Raw genomic sequence first — 17,345 nt, forward strand, 5'->3', positions numbered from 1 at the left:
TTTCAGCCTAATGCAGCCTAATGTTGCTGAAGAAGCTTCTGATGAACATTTGCATTAAGTCATTTCATGTATTTGTAAAAGAGAGTAATTTTTTAGTTTTTTTTAGTATTTTACAGTCTATGGTCACCATTCGCTTCAACTAAATTTGTCAATTAACCACGCCAGGTTTGAAATTATAAAGTTGTGTAAATGCTGATCAAATTTATTTGAACTGATTTTTAAAAAGACACACATCAGGTAAAAATCTTGCAGTTTTATTTGCATATAAACTTGGATAAATGTCACAATGAATAAAAAAATGAAACCACACAACATATAAAGAAAGCATTTACAATACCAGAAATGACATAACTTTTTTGTGCTCACAAGATTGGAGATCCACAATGAAATATACAACACATTTTTACAACAACTAAAAATGGAGATGAGGAGAAATTGAATGGCTTCGTGTTGTACAGCATTGTCATTTCCAGTTTCTAAACCAATGGAATGCAGAAATACTGCAAATTTATAGAACAATTGCATTTACACAATTGACCACATTTGTCTCCTGAAGCAAATTTACATTGAAAGTTTTAGTCCATCTTGAATACCTGTCAACTATCTTTACGAATATGCATATTAAGCGTTTTCTAAACTGTAATTAGAGGACAGGAACAGCTCACAACAAGTGCTTTCAACTTTTTACACACACTACCAGTCTATTTTTATGTTGAGAGGACAAAATGTTTCCTTTATGGTGTTTATTGGCCTGAAAGATAAAGATGTGTCTTCGTGATGAGAAAAGAGCAAAGTCTGATTGTAGCAATAAAATCAGACCCATCAACAGGAGTGAAAGATGCACTTAAACCATTTAAATCCGAAATTGAATACAACACACAAGGAGTTTATAACTTTAAATAACTTTTTATAATAAATTTACAAAGCACACTTAATATTAAATCAGACATGGTCAAGTATTGCTGACGCTTTTAGGAGTACCGTTAATAATGCACTTTTGAAGATCCTGACCGATTAAAAAAAGGACAAACAGAAGGCAACTGATTCAGACAAATTACAAATATGAATTCACATGTTCCAATAGTCATTCAAATGGTGCCGGCTTCAATCCGACCTTAAAAAATATTTTATTTTCATGCATTTAAATACAAGCAGTACAAAAAGACTTTTTACTTTTAAGTAAGGAAGAGTTATGTAGAAAAAAGAAGAGACTTTAATGAGTCTCAGGAGTTTCCTGGGTTTGGGAGATCAAATATGATTGGTGGATTGGTGGGCTGGAAGCTCACTGTACATGTGGAAGAGTTAATGAACGTGGTGTAACCGTCTGTCATTATTCCATATCCTGAGAACCAGAAAAAAAAGAATATTTGTATTTATTTCATAAATCATTATCTGGATTTATTTGAAATGTAAAAACAAAACGAAAAAATTAGTGGGATTTTTGCAGTTTTTTTTATGTTTGTAGAGTTTAGGTATAAAATAACACCAATAATAATAATAATAAAAATAAATAATCTTATAAACAATAAAAAAAGGTATGACAATTAAAATTGAATGTATAATTGTAATAATAATAATCAGTAATAATAATACTTGCAAAAATAACCCTCATTCACACACATTCACACATACAAACAGCATCCACACGGATGCGCGCGTGCTCGCTCGCTCACTCGGGATCGATATTGTTAGACTGCGCGCCCGCTCCCATTCAAATTACACCAGAGTTACCAACCGCTCCCGCGCTTTATTCAGAAATCTATTCCTGCACTGCAAGAAATCTGGTCGGGTCCCGCGGTAGAGCAGCCGGAATACAGACCTCTAGTTTGTATTTACCACGTCTCCCTTCTCGTTCGGTCGAAACCCGAAATACTGCCAAACTGCAGAGGTTGTGTTCTTTTTCGAGACCAGGTCACTCGCCATCTTACCTCATCTCTCTCTCTCTCTCTCCTCCACACTGTCCCGTGATGACAATCACGCATTTTTAGGCATTAAATAAAATAATATTTAATACTTGTCTCGTATACAAGTGCATTGTTTCTTATGATATAACGGTATTGAAACTGACACGGTTGCTATTTTTAGATCCCGCAATATACCATATTACTGTATTACCCCCCAAGCCTAGTCTGATCCACTAGATCCTTTCTGAGGTGCACCCAGCTCTGCGAGTTCACAATCTCCTCTGGAAACTAAACTTAAATGATGGAAGCTTTCAGCAGTGCTTACGACGAAGCCGAGCCCAGTTTGATGAGCTGTTGTCCGGTGTCAGCAGGAGGATTTCCCTTCGGGACACCAACTGCAGGCGCTATGTCACAATCACGCCCCTACAAGAGCAAGCTTCTGATTGGTTAACGCGCCACGATTGTCCGCTAAAAGTAAGATTTTCCAACTTGAGCGAATCACGTGATTCATGCGTCAAACACAAAACACTTCACTCACGCGAATTGCGTCATTCGCACGCATCATTCCACAGCAAGTTCGATTTGCGTCTTTGCATTGACTTCCCATGTAAATCACTTGCACTTGACGCTTCATTCGCATCTGGTGTGAACGCATCATTAAAGCCTTCTCTCATAATCAGGGCTTAACTTTAACTTTTTTGATCACCAGCCACTGTGGCTAGTAGTTTTCAAACATTACTAGAGACTTAGCAATTTCACTAGCAACAATTTTGTTGCAGGAAAAATATATTTTATATGCATAAATATGACTTTGGCATGCTAAAATGACTTGATTTTTGTGTTATGACCACATGCCTCCTCATTCATTTCACTTTTTGTGTGTCGTGTATGAGCTTGTGCAATAAGCATGAGCCAATGGGTCATGGTTTCATAGTGTAGTAGTACAATTAGTTTTTATTTCAAATGACTTTTCAGAGCTCAAAATGAAGGATTTACCAAATTGATCTCTGACCACATCAACATAAATAAATAACTATTTATAATCCACAAATTTTAAATGTGTCAAAATATAGCTGTATACTAGGGCTGCACGATTAATTGAAAAAAAGATCACAATCTCAATTCGACCTTACACACGATCTTTTCTACGATTCAGCCAATTATATTTTCAAGGTTAGAAGCAAGGCAGTCGCACACATCTTCACAGCAACATCAAATGGTGTTAAAAGTGTCACATACTGTATTTATAAGGTATAATTTACCCAGAAATGTTATTTCTGTCTAAATGTGATGTATTTGCGGCTGCGAAATCACATGAGGCGACCGTGAGCTGTTTGTTTACTACAGAGAACGCCGCGTGCACACCAATCACGCCTACTTTAGTGAACAGAACCTGCATATGCTGTGAATAACAAGTAAAAAAGTTGTAAATAACGTTCAGTTTGTTGCACAGAGTGATCATTTGAGAGCCGCGCTGAAAGAATGATTTGCATGGGGAAGTGAAAGTAAAGATGGTGTTACACCAAATTCTGTGATGATTCTGTGACCCTTGTAGGGGCTGTTCTCACAGTTTGGCTTGAACTCACTCCCACAGGCACCAGCGCGCACATCATTTAAATGATCATATCGCATTTTACAGTTTTGATTATGACAAGCATTTGATATTTTTTTCTTTCATAGCCAACACAAAGTGTTGTGCATGAAAATAAATGTTTACTTTGTCAGTATAACTAGCCTATATAATGCTGAATATAATGCAAGAAGGAATCTGATAATGACAAATGCCTCATTTTACCAGTGAAAACAAATGGTCTAATAATGTTGTCAATGACAAATGACAAGCATATGTCTCAAACATATTAATTCAATCATTTTACTGTGAATTAACAAACAGGACATACTGAAAGTCTGTTCAAGTCCTCCATAATGACTATGCAAAACTTTGCATTTTAACCAACAGTAGACCTACACATAGGCCTGTTATTATTATTATTGTTTTACCATATGTTTGAGAATTAACAATAAGCCTACCAATATTAACCTTTATTTAATATCTACAGAATCGTGAGAAAATCGTGATCTTGATTTTAAGCAAAAAAAATCATGCAGCCCTACTGTATACTATACTTTTATTCAACAAAACATTTCTTAAAAAAGAAACCAATTGACATTTTAAAAAATAATTAGTCATGTATCTAAAACTATACACAGTAATCTGTCCTGACTAAAGGTCCCACATCACCAGTTAACTACACATAAACGTGGAGTTAATCTCATATTAAAACAATATTATTGTAAAAAAATAATTAATCCATATTAACAAAAATAACTGTAAGCAAAAGCGAGCAGGTGAAAAACATACCGTGTGTGATGAAAGGATGATCACACACACAAGGTTAACATTAGGCCGATTAATAATTTGTTCAAAGAATTGTTAAAGGAAAGCAACCGGTGCTGCTTACAAAAAGACAAATCTGGAGCTCTTGAAAGCAGCCAGACTGTGGGTGCATGAGCAGAACTTTTTGTCTAGTCCAGGGGTCATCAATCTCGGTACTGGAGGGCCGGTGTCCCTGCAGGGTTTAGCTCCAACTTGCCTCAACACACCTGCCTGGATGTTTCAAGTATAACTAGTAAGACCTTGATTAGCTTGTTCAGGTGTGTTTGATTAAGGTTGGAGCTAAAATCTGCAGGACACCGGCCCTCCAGGAACAAGTTTGGTGACCTCTGGTCTAGTCTATTTGAAAAGAGAACACTAGTTGCGTTTCTAGGTTCATGAGTGATCATCCGCTCATTCGGTATTCACCTGCTTTCTTTTGCTCGCACAAACACAATTATTTTTGTTAGTCGTGCTGCTTCTCGATTCTAAGATCACATTTGCAGGCATATTAAGCCATCCTTATTGTAGAACCCTGATTTTAAGAAAACTACATTTTACAAGTTATTTTCAAGCAGCCAAAGAGGCTAGTGGCGGTGGCTGTCTAACCCGCCTCAGCTGAAATCTACCCGCATTTGGGTTGGCAGGTGTTAATGTCAAGCCCTGCTGATAATACATTTTATTATTTTTGATTAAGTGTGCAGCCTAACAGTTATACAAATATGTTAAATACAATCAATTAGCCCTCACCTTCATGGATTCCCCCATATGCATGGAGTTTGGGTCGGACCCTCTTCTGTACAGTGTTGAGTAGCTCCACACAGCCGACTCTCTGTAGTTCTTTAGGCACCCAGTCTCTGAACCCTGGACAAAGTCCAACATCGCTGCCTTAGTGGTGTATCATCACATTTATGATGACGTGAAAATACAACAATCCATCTGCAGACACAAACTGATGTCTACATGCTCTTCATCTACAGTTACGTTCACTGCTTACCCAGCGGAGGCCCGTGTGTCATAAGAATATCCACGTCTTCGGGGATCTGGTTCCACTTATCCAGGAGAGATTGGCCACGAGGTAAGTTAAAGCCCCATCCATTAAACCACGGGGTCCTGTGAGAGCAGACAAGCATATTTTACACACTTCATAAATGTCCAAATCATCATACACAAGCCTGCAAGCTGTTCTTGCACACATACTGCAAAAGTCCACAGTATTTGAAAAATCATTTTTCAAGTAGACGAGTTGCTAGGCTGTATGAATCTGCAGCTAACTTTTTATATTATATTATATTATATTATATTATATTATATTATATTATATTATATTATATTATATTATATTATATTATATTATATTATATTATATTATATTATATTATATATCAATAAGCAGTTTGCCACAAATAGTCTTTTTAACCACGTAGTACATTTATGCATTAAGAGAAAAAACATTGTTCTAATATAAACACTGATCACTGCTGAGTATGTTTACATGAACACCAATAATCCAACTTTAATATGATTAAGACAATACCCTGATTAAGAGCCTACCATGTGAACAAGTAACTTCTAATTAATTTAATCTGATTAAGGTTATAATCGAACTAAAAAGAAATCGAATTAAGACATGTGAAGTATGCCGATTTACAGACATGTAAACACCTTAATCAAACTATTACCATCATGTAGGACTTTTCACTGCACTTTGCGACAGGTCAGTACATACACAAATGGCTGTTTTTGTCTCCCATTCGGTGTGCGGTATGAAATTCCATTAAAATACTCCTCCAGCAGTTTATACTCTCATTCAATATCTCGTTTGTCACAGGGGGCATGCATGATATGTTCCCAAATGAAAGCGAAAGTGCCAAACTGCAGTTACAGTCGACTCATTGAAAATGAAAAGCCCAAAATTACATGAAAGTCTGGAGGAAATGTGGATAGCGCGGTGATGCAGTGATGTTAATTGAATTATGTGCTGTAGCATGTAAAACAGGATCATGAAAGGAACATTCAAAAAGCAACTCAAGTAAACACCCTAATCATATCATTGTCATTGTCAAGTTATATTATAAGCAATTGCAATACACAACAAGAATATTGTATATTTTCCCAGTATAGTGCAGCCCTACTGTCCTATCAAAGATGGCAAAAATAAATCTTAAAATTAAAAATAAAACAATTGTAGGGAATAAAATGAATTAGTCTGCAGGGTTCCCACTCTGACTTTTCCCTGACTTTTACTGACTAAAAGCTGAATTTTATGTCCTACAATAAATGGAAAAACAAGGCGCTGTTGTGCTTAGAATAACATTTTTCATTCATTTAATAGACATTGTGTGAGCAGCAATAGATAATTTGTATCAGATTTAAAAAATAATTCTAGAAATGTACAAATAATCATTGGCACCCAGTCTTTTGAAATGGACATTTTACAGTTTACAGATTGGTGACTGCCAGGTGATGAGCAGGAAAGAAATAAAATTGTGCTGAAAAACAATAACAATGGGCAAAACATGTGAACATGATAAAAAAAAATAATGATACAGTATAGAAAATATAGTTTTCCACTATTGTGCCAAACCGTTCTAAAAAAAAAAAGCAAGCCACTTACCAGGGCTCAAAATAACCTTTTCGCTTGGTAGCACTGATGCTCCTAATCGTTTCTACAAGTTTTATATTAACAGAATTATCGCATTTGGAATCAACACCAATCAAAACTAACAATCAAAAAAATAAATCTGCATGCACCCACCGACCCTGCACGCACTGCTTGAATGAGATGAACAATACTAAGTTAACATTAATAACTGTGATGTGTTCTCGCAGGTTGTGTCTATCACAGATGACATTGACATATAACTTATTATTTGCAAGTCATCTTAATAGCTATAACAATCTTTTCATGAGCTGCAGTATTAGTTTAATCTCAGTGAATGCATGCTCTTTTGTCTCATGACTGACAGCATCATGACGATTAAATGAAGGATTATATAACGTTAAAACATCAGGTGCTTAAAATATGTAGATGTGGCAGTTGCCTAACACTGTTACCTAAAAACTCCGTCCCACCAGATTTAAAGTGGCTTTAGTCATTTTCACAGCGGATTTTAACCCACTGGAAATATTTTATCCACTCTTCGATAAAAGAACACTAATAAGATGTACCATTATTTGTAACTTTAGGTGGTTTCTAAAACAATCTTTCATTGTTATTTCCATTCTCTCGTATCAAGCTCCCTGTCATCTGAATTGAGTGATTGACAGCTGATATTAACCAACCCATTTGCATTCTATTCTAGAGCATATGGCTAATAAGAAGGGCTTGAAGGCGGGGCAAGCAGTGCAGGATTTATTTACTGCAGCAAGTTGACATGTCAACTGTTTTAAACCCTTACTGATCGCTGCGTTTGGCGTTTTTTTGGTGCAAAGATGCACTCTGCGTGAACATTTTGCAGTGAAAACTGGTCGAACGGCAACAATTTTATGCACTCGCACAAATGCTCCCAAATATATTTTGAGGTCGCACAGATAAAATTTCAAGCGCATATGCGACCTAAACGCTCACAATTTCAAACCCTGCGTACAGTAATAGTTGTGGTTACAAGTGAATATATCCGTTCTCGGCCACACTGTAAACCCGGATTTTGTGCTTATAAAACATTTTAAGCAATCATTACTAATTATTTATTGTTCTTTAAGAAATTGTGTCATTACTAAATCAAATTAGCTATTTGCACTAATCAGAAGAAAAAATTAGTTTACTTATCATGTTAAGCAGGGACAACTCCCTTCCTTATGTTTTTGTTAGAGAGGGGTGGGGCCTTGATTGGCTGAGGTGACGTTAGCAAAACGCTCAGTGAGTGCCTGGAGTTTTAGGATGCTGGGTTACCGCGGATTTTTGAAAATCAACATGACACGGTGAGTGTGCAAAAGTTTTTATCAGTTTATATGTTTTTCTGACAAAACTGAGAACTGAAAATCCACACTGATGCTGAACTCAAAATATTGTCTCTGCTATAAATGTGTCAGTTAGCGCTATTTTCCCTGTCAGTTCACAGTTAGGTTATAATATTATGTACATTTGCCTTTTCTGTCTAGCCACCGTTTATAACGTTTACGTTATCTACTGTTTCTCTGTATGTTCACTGTTTAAAGCATGTTCCCTGTAAAACGTGATAATTATTACACGTCGTGTTGGTTCGTAATAGTAGCACGAGTCCATGCATGAGCACATGCTAGCGGCTAACGCTAAATATTATAAATCTTTAATAACGCTAAAAGTTTCACATGAAACTGATTTTTTTTGTGAAGGGCGAGTTTACATTGGTCCGGCACGTCATTTTGCCGATCCCCGTCCTCAACCGCCCTTCTCCCCCGTCCGCTGTTCACTTTCGTTTTCTTGCGCGACACCCCAACCCTCTTCACTGCCGTCCGCGACACCCCTCCGCCATCCACTGCACCAACACCCCTCGCTCCCCAATTTCATGCGCGACACATATCCATCCTCGGGTAACATGCCGGATCAGTTACCCCTATCTGTTCTGAGACCTCTCAAATCACAAATTAAGCACTGCTTAAACTGTATAGAAGTTGAGGTCACTAGCAAAATTGATTTACTTTCACAGTACAGTTACAGTTATAGTTGCAGCTTTTTCTAAACTTTTTCCCTAAAATTTCTTATTTGCCGTTTAAAGATGGACCTTATGTTTGCAAAAAAGTGGAGGAGTCTTAACCTGCAATAAGGTGGGTCCTGCTACGCTGGATGTAGATCAGGTATGTTTAAGAATGTAATAACATTTTTCTATTATTATTTTATCTCACTGTTAGGTGTTGCTTACAGTATTTTGTGTCACTTTATTATTTACTTTATTATTACTTCAACTTATTATTTACTTTGTTATTATTGACCTATTTTTAATTTATTTGAAGTATTTAGTGATTTAGTTTAGAAATATTAATATTCTGTTTTTTTCTCTTGTTTTGCAGGTGTTCTTGTAGCTCAGCAGTGGGAAAGAACCTCAAGCGGGAATTTGGTAACACTTCATAATAACTACACACTATAAATCATTTATTAAGCATTAGCAAATAGTGAATTCTTTATTTGTCAAGCATTAACTCTACGTTGATAAACGTTAGTAAGCAGTTTATAACTGCAGCTACACATGCTGTGTTATTGACTTACAAACACATTTATAATGTGCTTAATAATTGTACTTTTCGTACTTTGTTAATGATTCATTTTTCATTGATAAATTAAGTAATCGCATTATTTACAAACCAGTTATTAGTAGTTGGCTGTTTTTTAAGATCAGTCAGAATGAGTTAGTAAATTATTAATAAATTATTGAAATCAACATTTGTATATCTTATTATTCAGGCATTTACAATTAGTTAATTTGTATGTTTAAAAATGCTTTATTAACTCAACTTCATCCAGTTTTGTGACCTAAACAAAAGTGAAGACTATTCATGCTTTATAAATTGCTTATGAATGACAATTAAAGGCTCAGTTAAATTCTAAACAGGAAAAACAACATAAATGACACTATTCATTCCTATTCAGTTGAAGATACACATATAAACTGCATCAAATGAAAAATAAATCTTTGCAACCTAATCTAAAATAAAATTACTGTACAGTTTAAACATTGCATCTTATTATATTCTTAAATTATTATATTATTGTTGTTGTTTTATCCAATTTTATGTATTTTGACACTTGTCATTCAGCAATGTTTAAACTTTAAAGTAATTTTACTTTTTAGATAAGATTGCAAAGTTTATTGTTCATTTGATATTAAGCCTTTAACTGTCATTTATAAGGGATTTATAAAGCATGAATAGTCCTCACTTTAGATTGGTCAGAAAACTGCATGAAGTTGAGTTAATGAAGCATTTATTAACATATATAGTAACCATTACTACGTGCCTGAATGATAAGATATATAAACATTGATTTCAATAGTTTATTAATAATTACTAACTCATTCTGAATGATTCTAAAAACCCTCAACTACTCTTAAATACAAATGGTTTGTAAATAATGCGATACTTCATTTAGTGATGAAAAATAAATTATTAACAAAGTATGAAAGTACATTTAATAAGCACATTATAAATGTGTTTATAAGTCAAGAATACAGCATTTGTAGCTGCAGTTTTAAACTGCTCACTAACGTTTATTAATGTAGAGTTATTGCTTAACAGATAATGAATTCACTAGATGCTAATGCTTAATAAATGATTCATAGTGTAGTTATGAAGAGTTACCGAAATCAACACAGTCTGTTTAATTGAGATCTTTCAGTTAAAGAGGAGGAATGTTGGAGAGCTGTTGTCAGAGCTTTTACAGCAAACCAAGGTTGGTTCATGTCCATTATATATTTGCATTATTTTTTAACAGTTAAATTATTGAAAATTTCCCAAGTGTTACTATATTGTTTGTCTAATACAATGTTTGTCCAACATTATTATAGATATATTATTATATTATAGACTCAAGAGCCTACAGATATTAGGTCCTAAAAGGGCTTTTGATTCTCCTGGAGGACAAGCCTGCAGACTTCTTTAAACCATGCTTTGTAAGTAACTTATTGTCTCAATGGATTTATTAAAAGACCTTGAAAACATTCTTTCCATTAATGCATGGTCCTTACATTTTATGAAATGTTCACACTTGGTTTAAAACATTGAAACTTAAGAATAGCAAAACATCTTGTTAAACTCTCTAACATGTCATAATATATTCAACCCACAAGATTGTTTCTTGAGAACACAGTTTAAGTTATTTTTAATGATACCTGTGATTTTTGTGTCCCCGTTTTAAAAGTCCAACTTCAATTTAAAGATAAATTGGCTTTGTGGCTTTAAATTGAGGGAAAGATGAAGATACACAAGTCTTATAGTTAAATTGGGAATGAGGTTCAATAAGTAAATGCTAAATTTAACATTGTAGAATGCATTAAACCTTTTGCAGTGTAACTGAAGCAAAAGTAAATTGGTCAAAACCAATTCACATATTATCTTTTGTCTCTGTCAATAAAAGTTATTTGTTAAACATTATTGATAATTATGTAATGAGAAGCATAACTGTTCCTCTCTGTTGGTAGGACTCTGATGATCCAGTCATTCCACCACCTTGAAATCCTATTCTTATTGCAGACAAAGCCTCAGTTAAGATGATCATTGAGGGACAACTTGTGATGGACTGCATCAAAGACTTGTCAAAAGCTGTGCATTCTCTTTGGACTACTATACCCCAAGTCGACAAAGAACACTTTTCTCTTCATCCAACAAATTTCTCCTCATGTTGGGCTACAGTGACTTAAAGCCCAAGCTACAGACATTAAATAATTAAATTGCTTTTCGATTCACTGCAAAATTTGCACAATTGTTCTATTAGCAATGATTGCTAATGCCAGAAAGAAATGTGAATGAAACTTTAACAAAAATAAAAAAATTGAAAAGTTGTTTGATTCTTTGTGCTTAAAATTGTAAAATTTCAGTGGCATTATTTTTAATTATAATAGATTACATAAATATAACAATTATCATTGCATAAAAGCATTTTTTTACATTATTATGTTACGTTCAATTTAATAATCATTTTACAAAACATATCCTCTATAAAATTAGTAATGTGAACTAATGATTTTTAGTAAAGACTACTAATCCAAATTTGATTTGTCTTCTACAACAATAAAGATGTTCTTTTAATACAGCTTAACCTGTTTAGTTGAATAAATGTAAAAACTAATCTTATTTCGTGCAACGGGTTTCCACGCAACAATCTAGTAAAGTCAACTAATTCGGGTTTACAGTGCAGGAATTCCAAGTGCGCTTAGACAAAAATAAATGATATTACGCCAGTAGGTGGCAACAAGTGAAACATATTTTAGTTCATAATTGAGAGAGCTGTTGGGAAAGTAGGTGACCATCATAATCTACCCTGAAACAATACTGTACAGACCCTTTTTTCCTTTCCGAAAAAAAAGCAAATGAAAAGAAAAAAAAATGCCTCAGAGTATTGCAGTATCAGATTTGAGGCCACGGCACAACTCAGGCTATTCATTTCAGCCTCCATCAGGGCGTCCGGCGGTTCGCAGTGGAGCAGAGGTCATCTGCAGAGGAGGCAGATTGATCAAGCTGTCAGCACCAATGAGCAGAAGCATGTTAATAAGAGTTTTATTTCCCCTCCGGGACAGGCCTGCTGACAGCCTGCGGTAACCCGGGCCAGACCTTTATTTACCACTGTCTGATAAGGGCCAAGTGTCTGGCCCCAGCTAGACAAGGCTACACAAGGCCAGGGCTAAATGCAGGTCTTGGTTGAGAGGGCAGGAACTGACCCCGTGCTGATAAACAGAGCTGGGTGATGGATGGAGACAGTGCAGACGAATGAGAGCTTGAAGCATTGCGGAGAGCGCTACAGTACATCTGCAACTGCTCAACGCTGCTACAGAAACCACACTAAAGGGTAGAAATTCAAAACAGCTTGACATGGTGGAAACGGCTAACTAAAATAGTTGCAATTATATTATTTTAAGGTGTTCACGGTTGTTACATGACAACTTTAATGGTCTATGAATGGGTAGTTTTATCAGTGTAGTTTTGGGGGCAATTAATAGATTACTAAATTCTTCTGTACTGCCATATTTTTCTTTTCAAAAATACTTTTATTTCTTACGATTGTTCTCAAGAATATCCATAGAAATCCTAATAAATTGTCTTATCATTTACACACGTCATGTTGTTCTAAATGACCTTCTTTTTTGTTATCATCCAGAGTTTTTTTTTATTTGATGAAAGTCAGTGGCTGATGAGTTTAACTTTCTTTAAAATATCTTTTTTGTGTTCAACAGAAGAAAGAAACACATTTGAAACAAGTGGAGGGTTTGTAAGTGGTAGTTTTCATTTTTGTGTGGACGATTACTACTACCATGGTATCCGCGAGGTCTTAAGTCTTAAATCTCAAAAGCCAAATTTTAGGCCTTAAAATATCTCAAATTTATTGAAATATTGTGTTGTTTAAATCCTTTTTAAACAGGTCTTAACTTTCCTTTTTTCATGTATAGCTACCCAATCTAGCCAACACCCATTTAAGAATGTACATTTTAACTTTACCACGTTTTAACTTTACCATAATGGTTTATTTTCCTTACAATAACATTTGTTTAAAAGTTCTGCATGTATTTATTGCTGAGGAAGCTTGTCTGGACAAGCAATTTTTATTTTTTGTTTGAGAAAGGTTTAAAAAAAAGTGTATGTATACAACTAGAACTTGCTTGTATTGACAATATTTAAAATATTTTGCTCAGAATTAACTAAAATATTACATTTTTTAAATTATTAAATTATTATTATTGTATTATTAAATTTATTAAATTATAAAAAAGTTTGATAGGGCAAATAAAAAATTTTCAACTGGACAATTATAAAAACTCCTTAGCATTTAGCCCTGTATGAGTCTAAAATTTCATTCATAATGGTCTTTAAAAGTCTTAAATTTAACTTGCAGAACCTGCAGAAACCCTGACTACCTTAAATCTTCAAAGGTTTTTTCATGTACATTTCGAGTGCCTTGGACTTCGATGATTTCGTGTTTATCTTTATGATTCCTTTATCCAAAGAGCACCGACACATTAACTACTCCTGAAGCACTTTTTTTTTATTCTGGATTTGTTAACCACTGGTTTATTTGAACTATTTAGAGTTTCTTTATAGAGGTATAGTGAAGTCAGTAAAAAATGTCAGCAACATTTTGAGGACAAAAACTGAAATTTACAGCTTTCTTTAAGTCCGCTTGGTTGAATGAAAACTTCAGCAAACCTTATGTCTGCCTGGAATAGTTTTGCCCTGACTGAAGGCAGAAGGTCTGAACTCGTCACATCTGATATGTAAAGCAATTAATCACCATTTTATTCAGCATCATGTTTAGGGCCATGAAAAACTATGACCTATATCCCTACAATAAAAGACCACTGAGTGTGTTTTGGTTCACTCTAAATACCACAAAAAGAAACCCTAGATTTCCTACAGTCAATACCAGGAGTGCTGGAGATCTACCTTCCTGCAGAGTTCAGCTCCAACCCTGATCAAACACAACTAAACCAACTAATAGGACCTGAAGGAGCACCTGGTAATTAAAGACCTGTGCATCTGATCAAGGTTGCAACTAAACTCCAGAAGTATAAATCAGCCTTAACATGAATGCAAATTGACTTTAATCACTCTATGTTGCCATTTTATTATGGAGCAGCTGAGCTACCTTGATGGTACCTAAAACCAAGTATTGGTGCAAACTAAACTGAAAGTTAAGTGGCTAGCCGGCTAATCTGGCTTAAGTTACAGGTCCCTGGTGTTTTAACCCATCAGTTTGTCCAGTTCCTATAACTTTACTAATTACAAGTGCAGGATCTATAGGTGGGTGTATGCAAGAGCTTTTTCTAATCCTTCAACCTAATATTGTAAACTAAATTTATATAAATTATATATGAATGTGAAAGGAGACAATGGAAAACAATGTGGAGAACGGCAGCTTTTTGTTTCTGCTCTGCTCAAAACTAAGCACCACTATGTTTGTGTTAGAATCAGGACTGAATCAGAAATCAGGACAGCTTTTTTGCCTTTCAATCATACGATTTCAAGCAGCAAAGCATAAATTTGATCAAGCTAATGTGGTTCAACAACATAAGGTTTCAAAATGAGTCTAATAACCAGAAAGCAGAAAATCTTTTGTGATACGTTGACAATTGAATTGAATCACATGAGCGTTTACACTGCAAAAGGAATCCGGTGAACATAAAAGTATCATTAGGGAGGATGAGATTACAAATACTAAGTATCTGAGATGTAACAGCTTATAGCATTAATGAGCCTTAAAGGACTCGACGCTACCTGTACTCGCAGGCATACATATATGTATGAGCACACATGCCCGGTTATCCAGAGGTCATTTTACAACGAGCACTTGACAAAGCCGGAGCCTCTGAGAGACACAAGGTTAAGACTAGAGGGGGAAAAGGTTTTCACAGCATGTTCTCTGAGACCTGAGGCCTGGATCTTCTTTTTCATTCACTGAATTATGTTGAAATAGATGAGGGACCAGGGCCCAGACGTCTATACCACCTCAGAATAACAATAGAAAGAGCCCTGGAGCGGAGTATTGAAAACCAATTACAAAGAGAATGAGGGAGAAAAAAAGGTTTTAGAGTGAAAAATGGAAACGCAGGAGTCTGTCGCTTTAAAATAACTGCCAATTAAACTCGGAGACCCAGTTAAACTTGCAAAGAAACAGGGTGTCAAAAAGCAAAGACGTCCTCCAAATATGTTTTTAAACAGACATGATAAAACACAACCAGATTTGAGAAATATTGTTATATTTGCATAATACTTATTTAAAAAAAGTGTATTCCAAAAAATATTAACAAGAATGATCTCACCTTTTTATAAAGAAAAAAAAAAATCTTCAAAATCATCAATTCTAAATAAAATAAAAGGTAAAAATTATTTAGTGATTCTGAAAATGTAGAAACAAATGTAAAACAATGAATAAAACGGGGCTGATTTTTAATTTTAGTCCATAAATACATGAAACTTGGCATAATTCAATTCATATGAGTGCAAAAAGAAAGCACAAATGAATGAAACTGATTGCTCCATTACACAATGCAAAGCCAAGCATAGAGCACCAGTGATGAAAATAGTGTGCACGCTTATTATGCTTAATCTGCTGGCAGCACAAAAAGAGGATTTTTCAAGTGTTTTCATTGAACTAATAAGCTAGTCCTTAAAAATGGACCACCATTAAGCCAATATGAATATGCCAGACTGGAGTTTTCTCTTAAAAAAAAAAGATGATTTTAAGAACATATGACATCTTCGCTTAAGGGAATTCTTAGAAACTTCCTGGGCTACACGATAGTGGAAAAAACTGACATTGCGATATTTTATTTTTCTGTGATGCATATTCCAATATTGAGTATAATTTCATCAGATGAAATGAATAGCTCTGTTTGAAAAAAATTCATAAAATTAGATTAAATGTGATGATTTTGTAGGAGAGTACATCTGCATAAAATATAATAAAGCAATATATAACAAAGCAAAGATTTAAATGAAATAAACAATAATTTATGGTTGTCTGGGAGTCCAGCAGTATTCAGGCATATAAAATAATACTGTATAGTATATCTTCAACGTATATGCACAAAAATAAAATAAAAACTATTTAAAGTGGCTTGAAATGCTCACACAGTCACATGCCTTAAAATACATGCAGATGATAAACTAATTGATAAATATATGGCTAAAATTTGCAATGAGTCAACAAAAATGCATGACTTGAACTGTGGTTCCTGTTCAACAATAATATCATAATCCTGTGTAATCCTGCAATGTGACTATTATGGATACATACATTGCAATATCGATGCTAAAACAATACATTGTGCAGCCCAACTGTTATCTATGAAAACTTCTGACTTTAAGTTTCCAATCAACCACCTAAAATAATTGTCAAATGGACTATATGCACAGCTAGTGTTTTCAGCCAATGATGAACTTCAAGTGATTTCCAGTGATTCCAATTTCCTAAGGTTCCTTTTACAGCATCGATGTTGTAATGTAATTCAAATATAATCAGTTAAATAGACTTAAGCATCCATTTTGGTTGTTAAAGCGTAAAAAGAGATGAAAGGCCGTTTAAATGCAGGCGCCGTCATTAGCAGCAGGCTAGTGCAGAAGATCCATAGAAAATGCTGGGGAGGGGGGTAAAAAAATTCCATATTTTAAAGACATGGCATGGAAAAATAAAATTTAATGCAGTGCTTCTTGTTTGGTCTGATACCCACTTTATATCGTATCTCAGCCAGACAGTGAAGATCGCTATTTATTTTTTTTTTTTTAAACAAATCAGATTAAACGAGGCGATTTTGTATGGGATGACAATTAACCGGAAGCCCTGGGGCTGGCTGACTGAAATTAAAAGTCTGTGTGCATATACCCTATTGAAACTATTCAACATTTTAAATAATTAAACATAACTGAAATCCTTTACTCTGTCA

At 34.7% G+C, this 17,345-nt stretch overlaps 1 protein-coding gene and 1 long non-coding RNA gene across 6 annotated transcripts in view; one reads left to right on the forward strand and one right to left on the reverse strand.

The window, feature by feature from the left end:
• Nucleotides 1–233: 233 nt before the first annotated feature.
• mpped2 (metallophosphoesterase domain containing 2b) overlaps nucleotides 234–17,345 on the reverse strand; it is a 42,017-nt gene continuing 24,905 nt past the window's right edge. For both annotated transcript variants that reach the window (XM_056452261.1, XM_056452262.1), the window contains exons 5-7: nucleotides 5,276–5,391; nucleotides 5,029–5,142; nucleotides 234–1,342 (exon numbers count right to left, since the gene is read on the reverse strand). In XM_056452261.1, the coding sequence (XP_056308236.1) occupies nucleotides 1,224–1,342; nucleotides 5,029–5,142; nucleotides 5,276–5,391 (349 nt within the window). In that variant the 3' untranslated portion in view covers nucleotides 234–1,223. The remainder of the gene's footprint in view (nucleotides 1,343–5,028; nucleotides 5,143–5,275; nucleotides 5,392–17,345) is intronic.
• On the forward strand, nucleotides 8,135–11,733 carry LOC130219786 (uncharacterized). Of its 4 annotated transcripts, none has more exons than XR_008836086.1 (6): nucleotides 8,135–8,202; nucleotides 8,979–9,057; nucleotides 9,271–9,317; nucleotides 10,583–10,645; nucleotides 10,780–10,865; nucleotides 11,394–11,733. It is a non-coding gene; the product is annotated as an uncharacterized LOC130219786 (long non-coding RNA). The 4 variants fall into 4 exon arrangements; XR_008836088.1 differs by having other exon boundaries at nucleotides 10,592–10,645; XR_008836089.1 differs by lacking the exon at nucleotides 9,271–9,317 and having other exon boundaries at nucleotides 10,592–10,645.

Source organism: Danio aesculapii, chromosome 25 (genome assembly GCF_903798145.1).
Source record: "Danio aesculapii chromosome 25, fDanAes4.1, whole genome shotgun sequence".
In the NCBI taxonomy this organism is placed as follows: domain Eukaryota; kingdom Metazoa; phylum Chordata; class Actinopteri; order Cypriniformes; family Danionidae; genus Danio; species Danio aesculapii.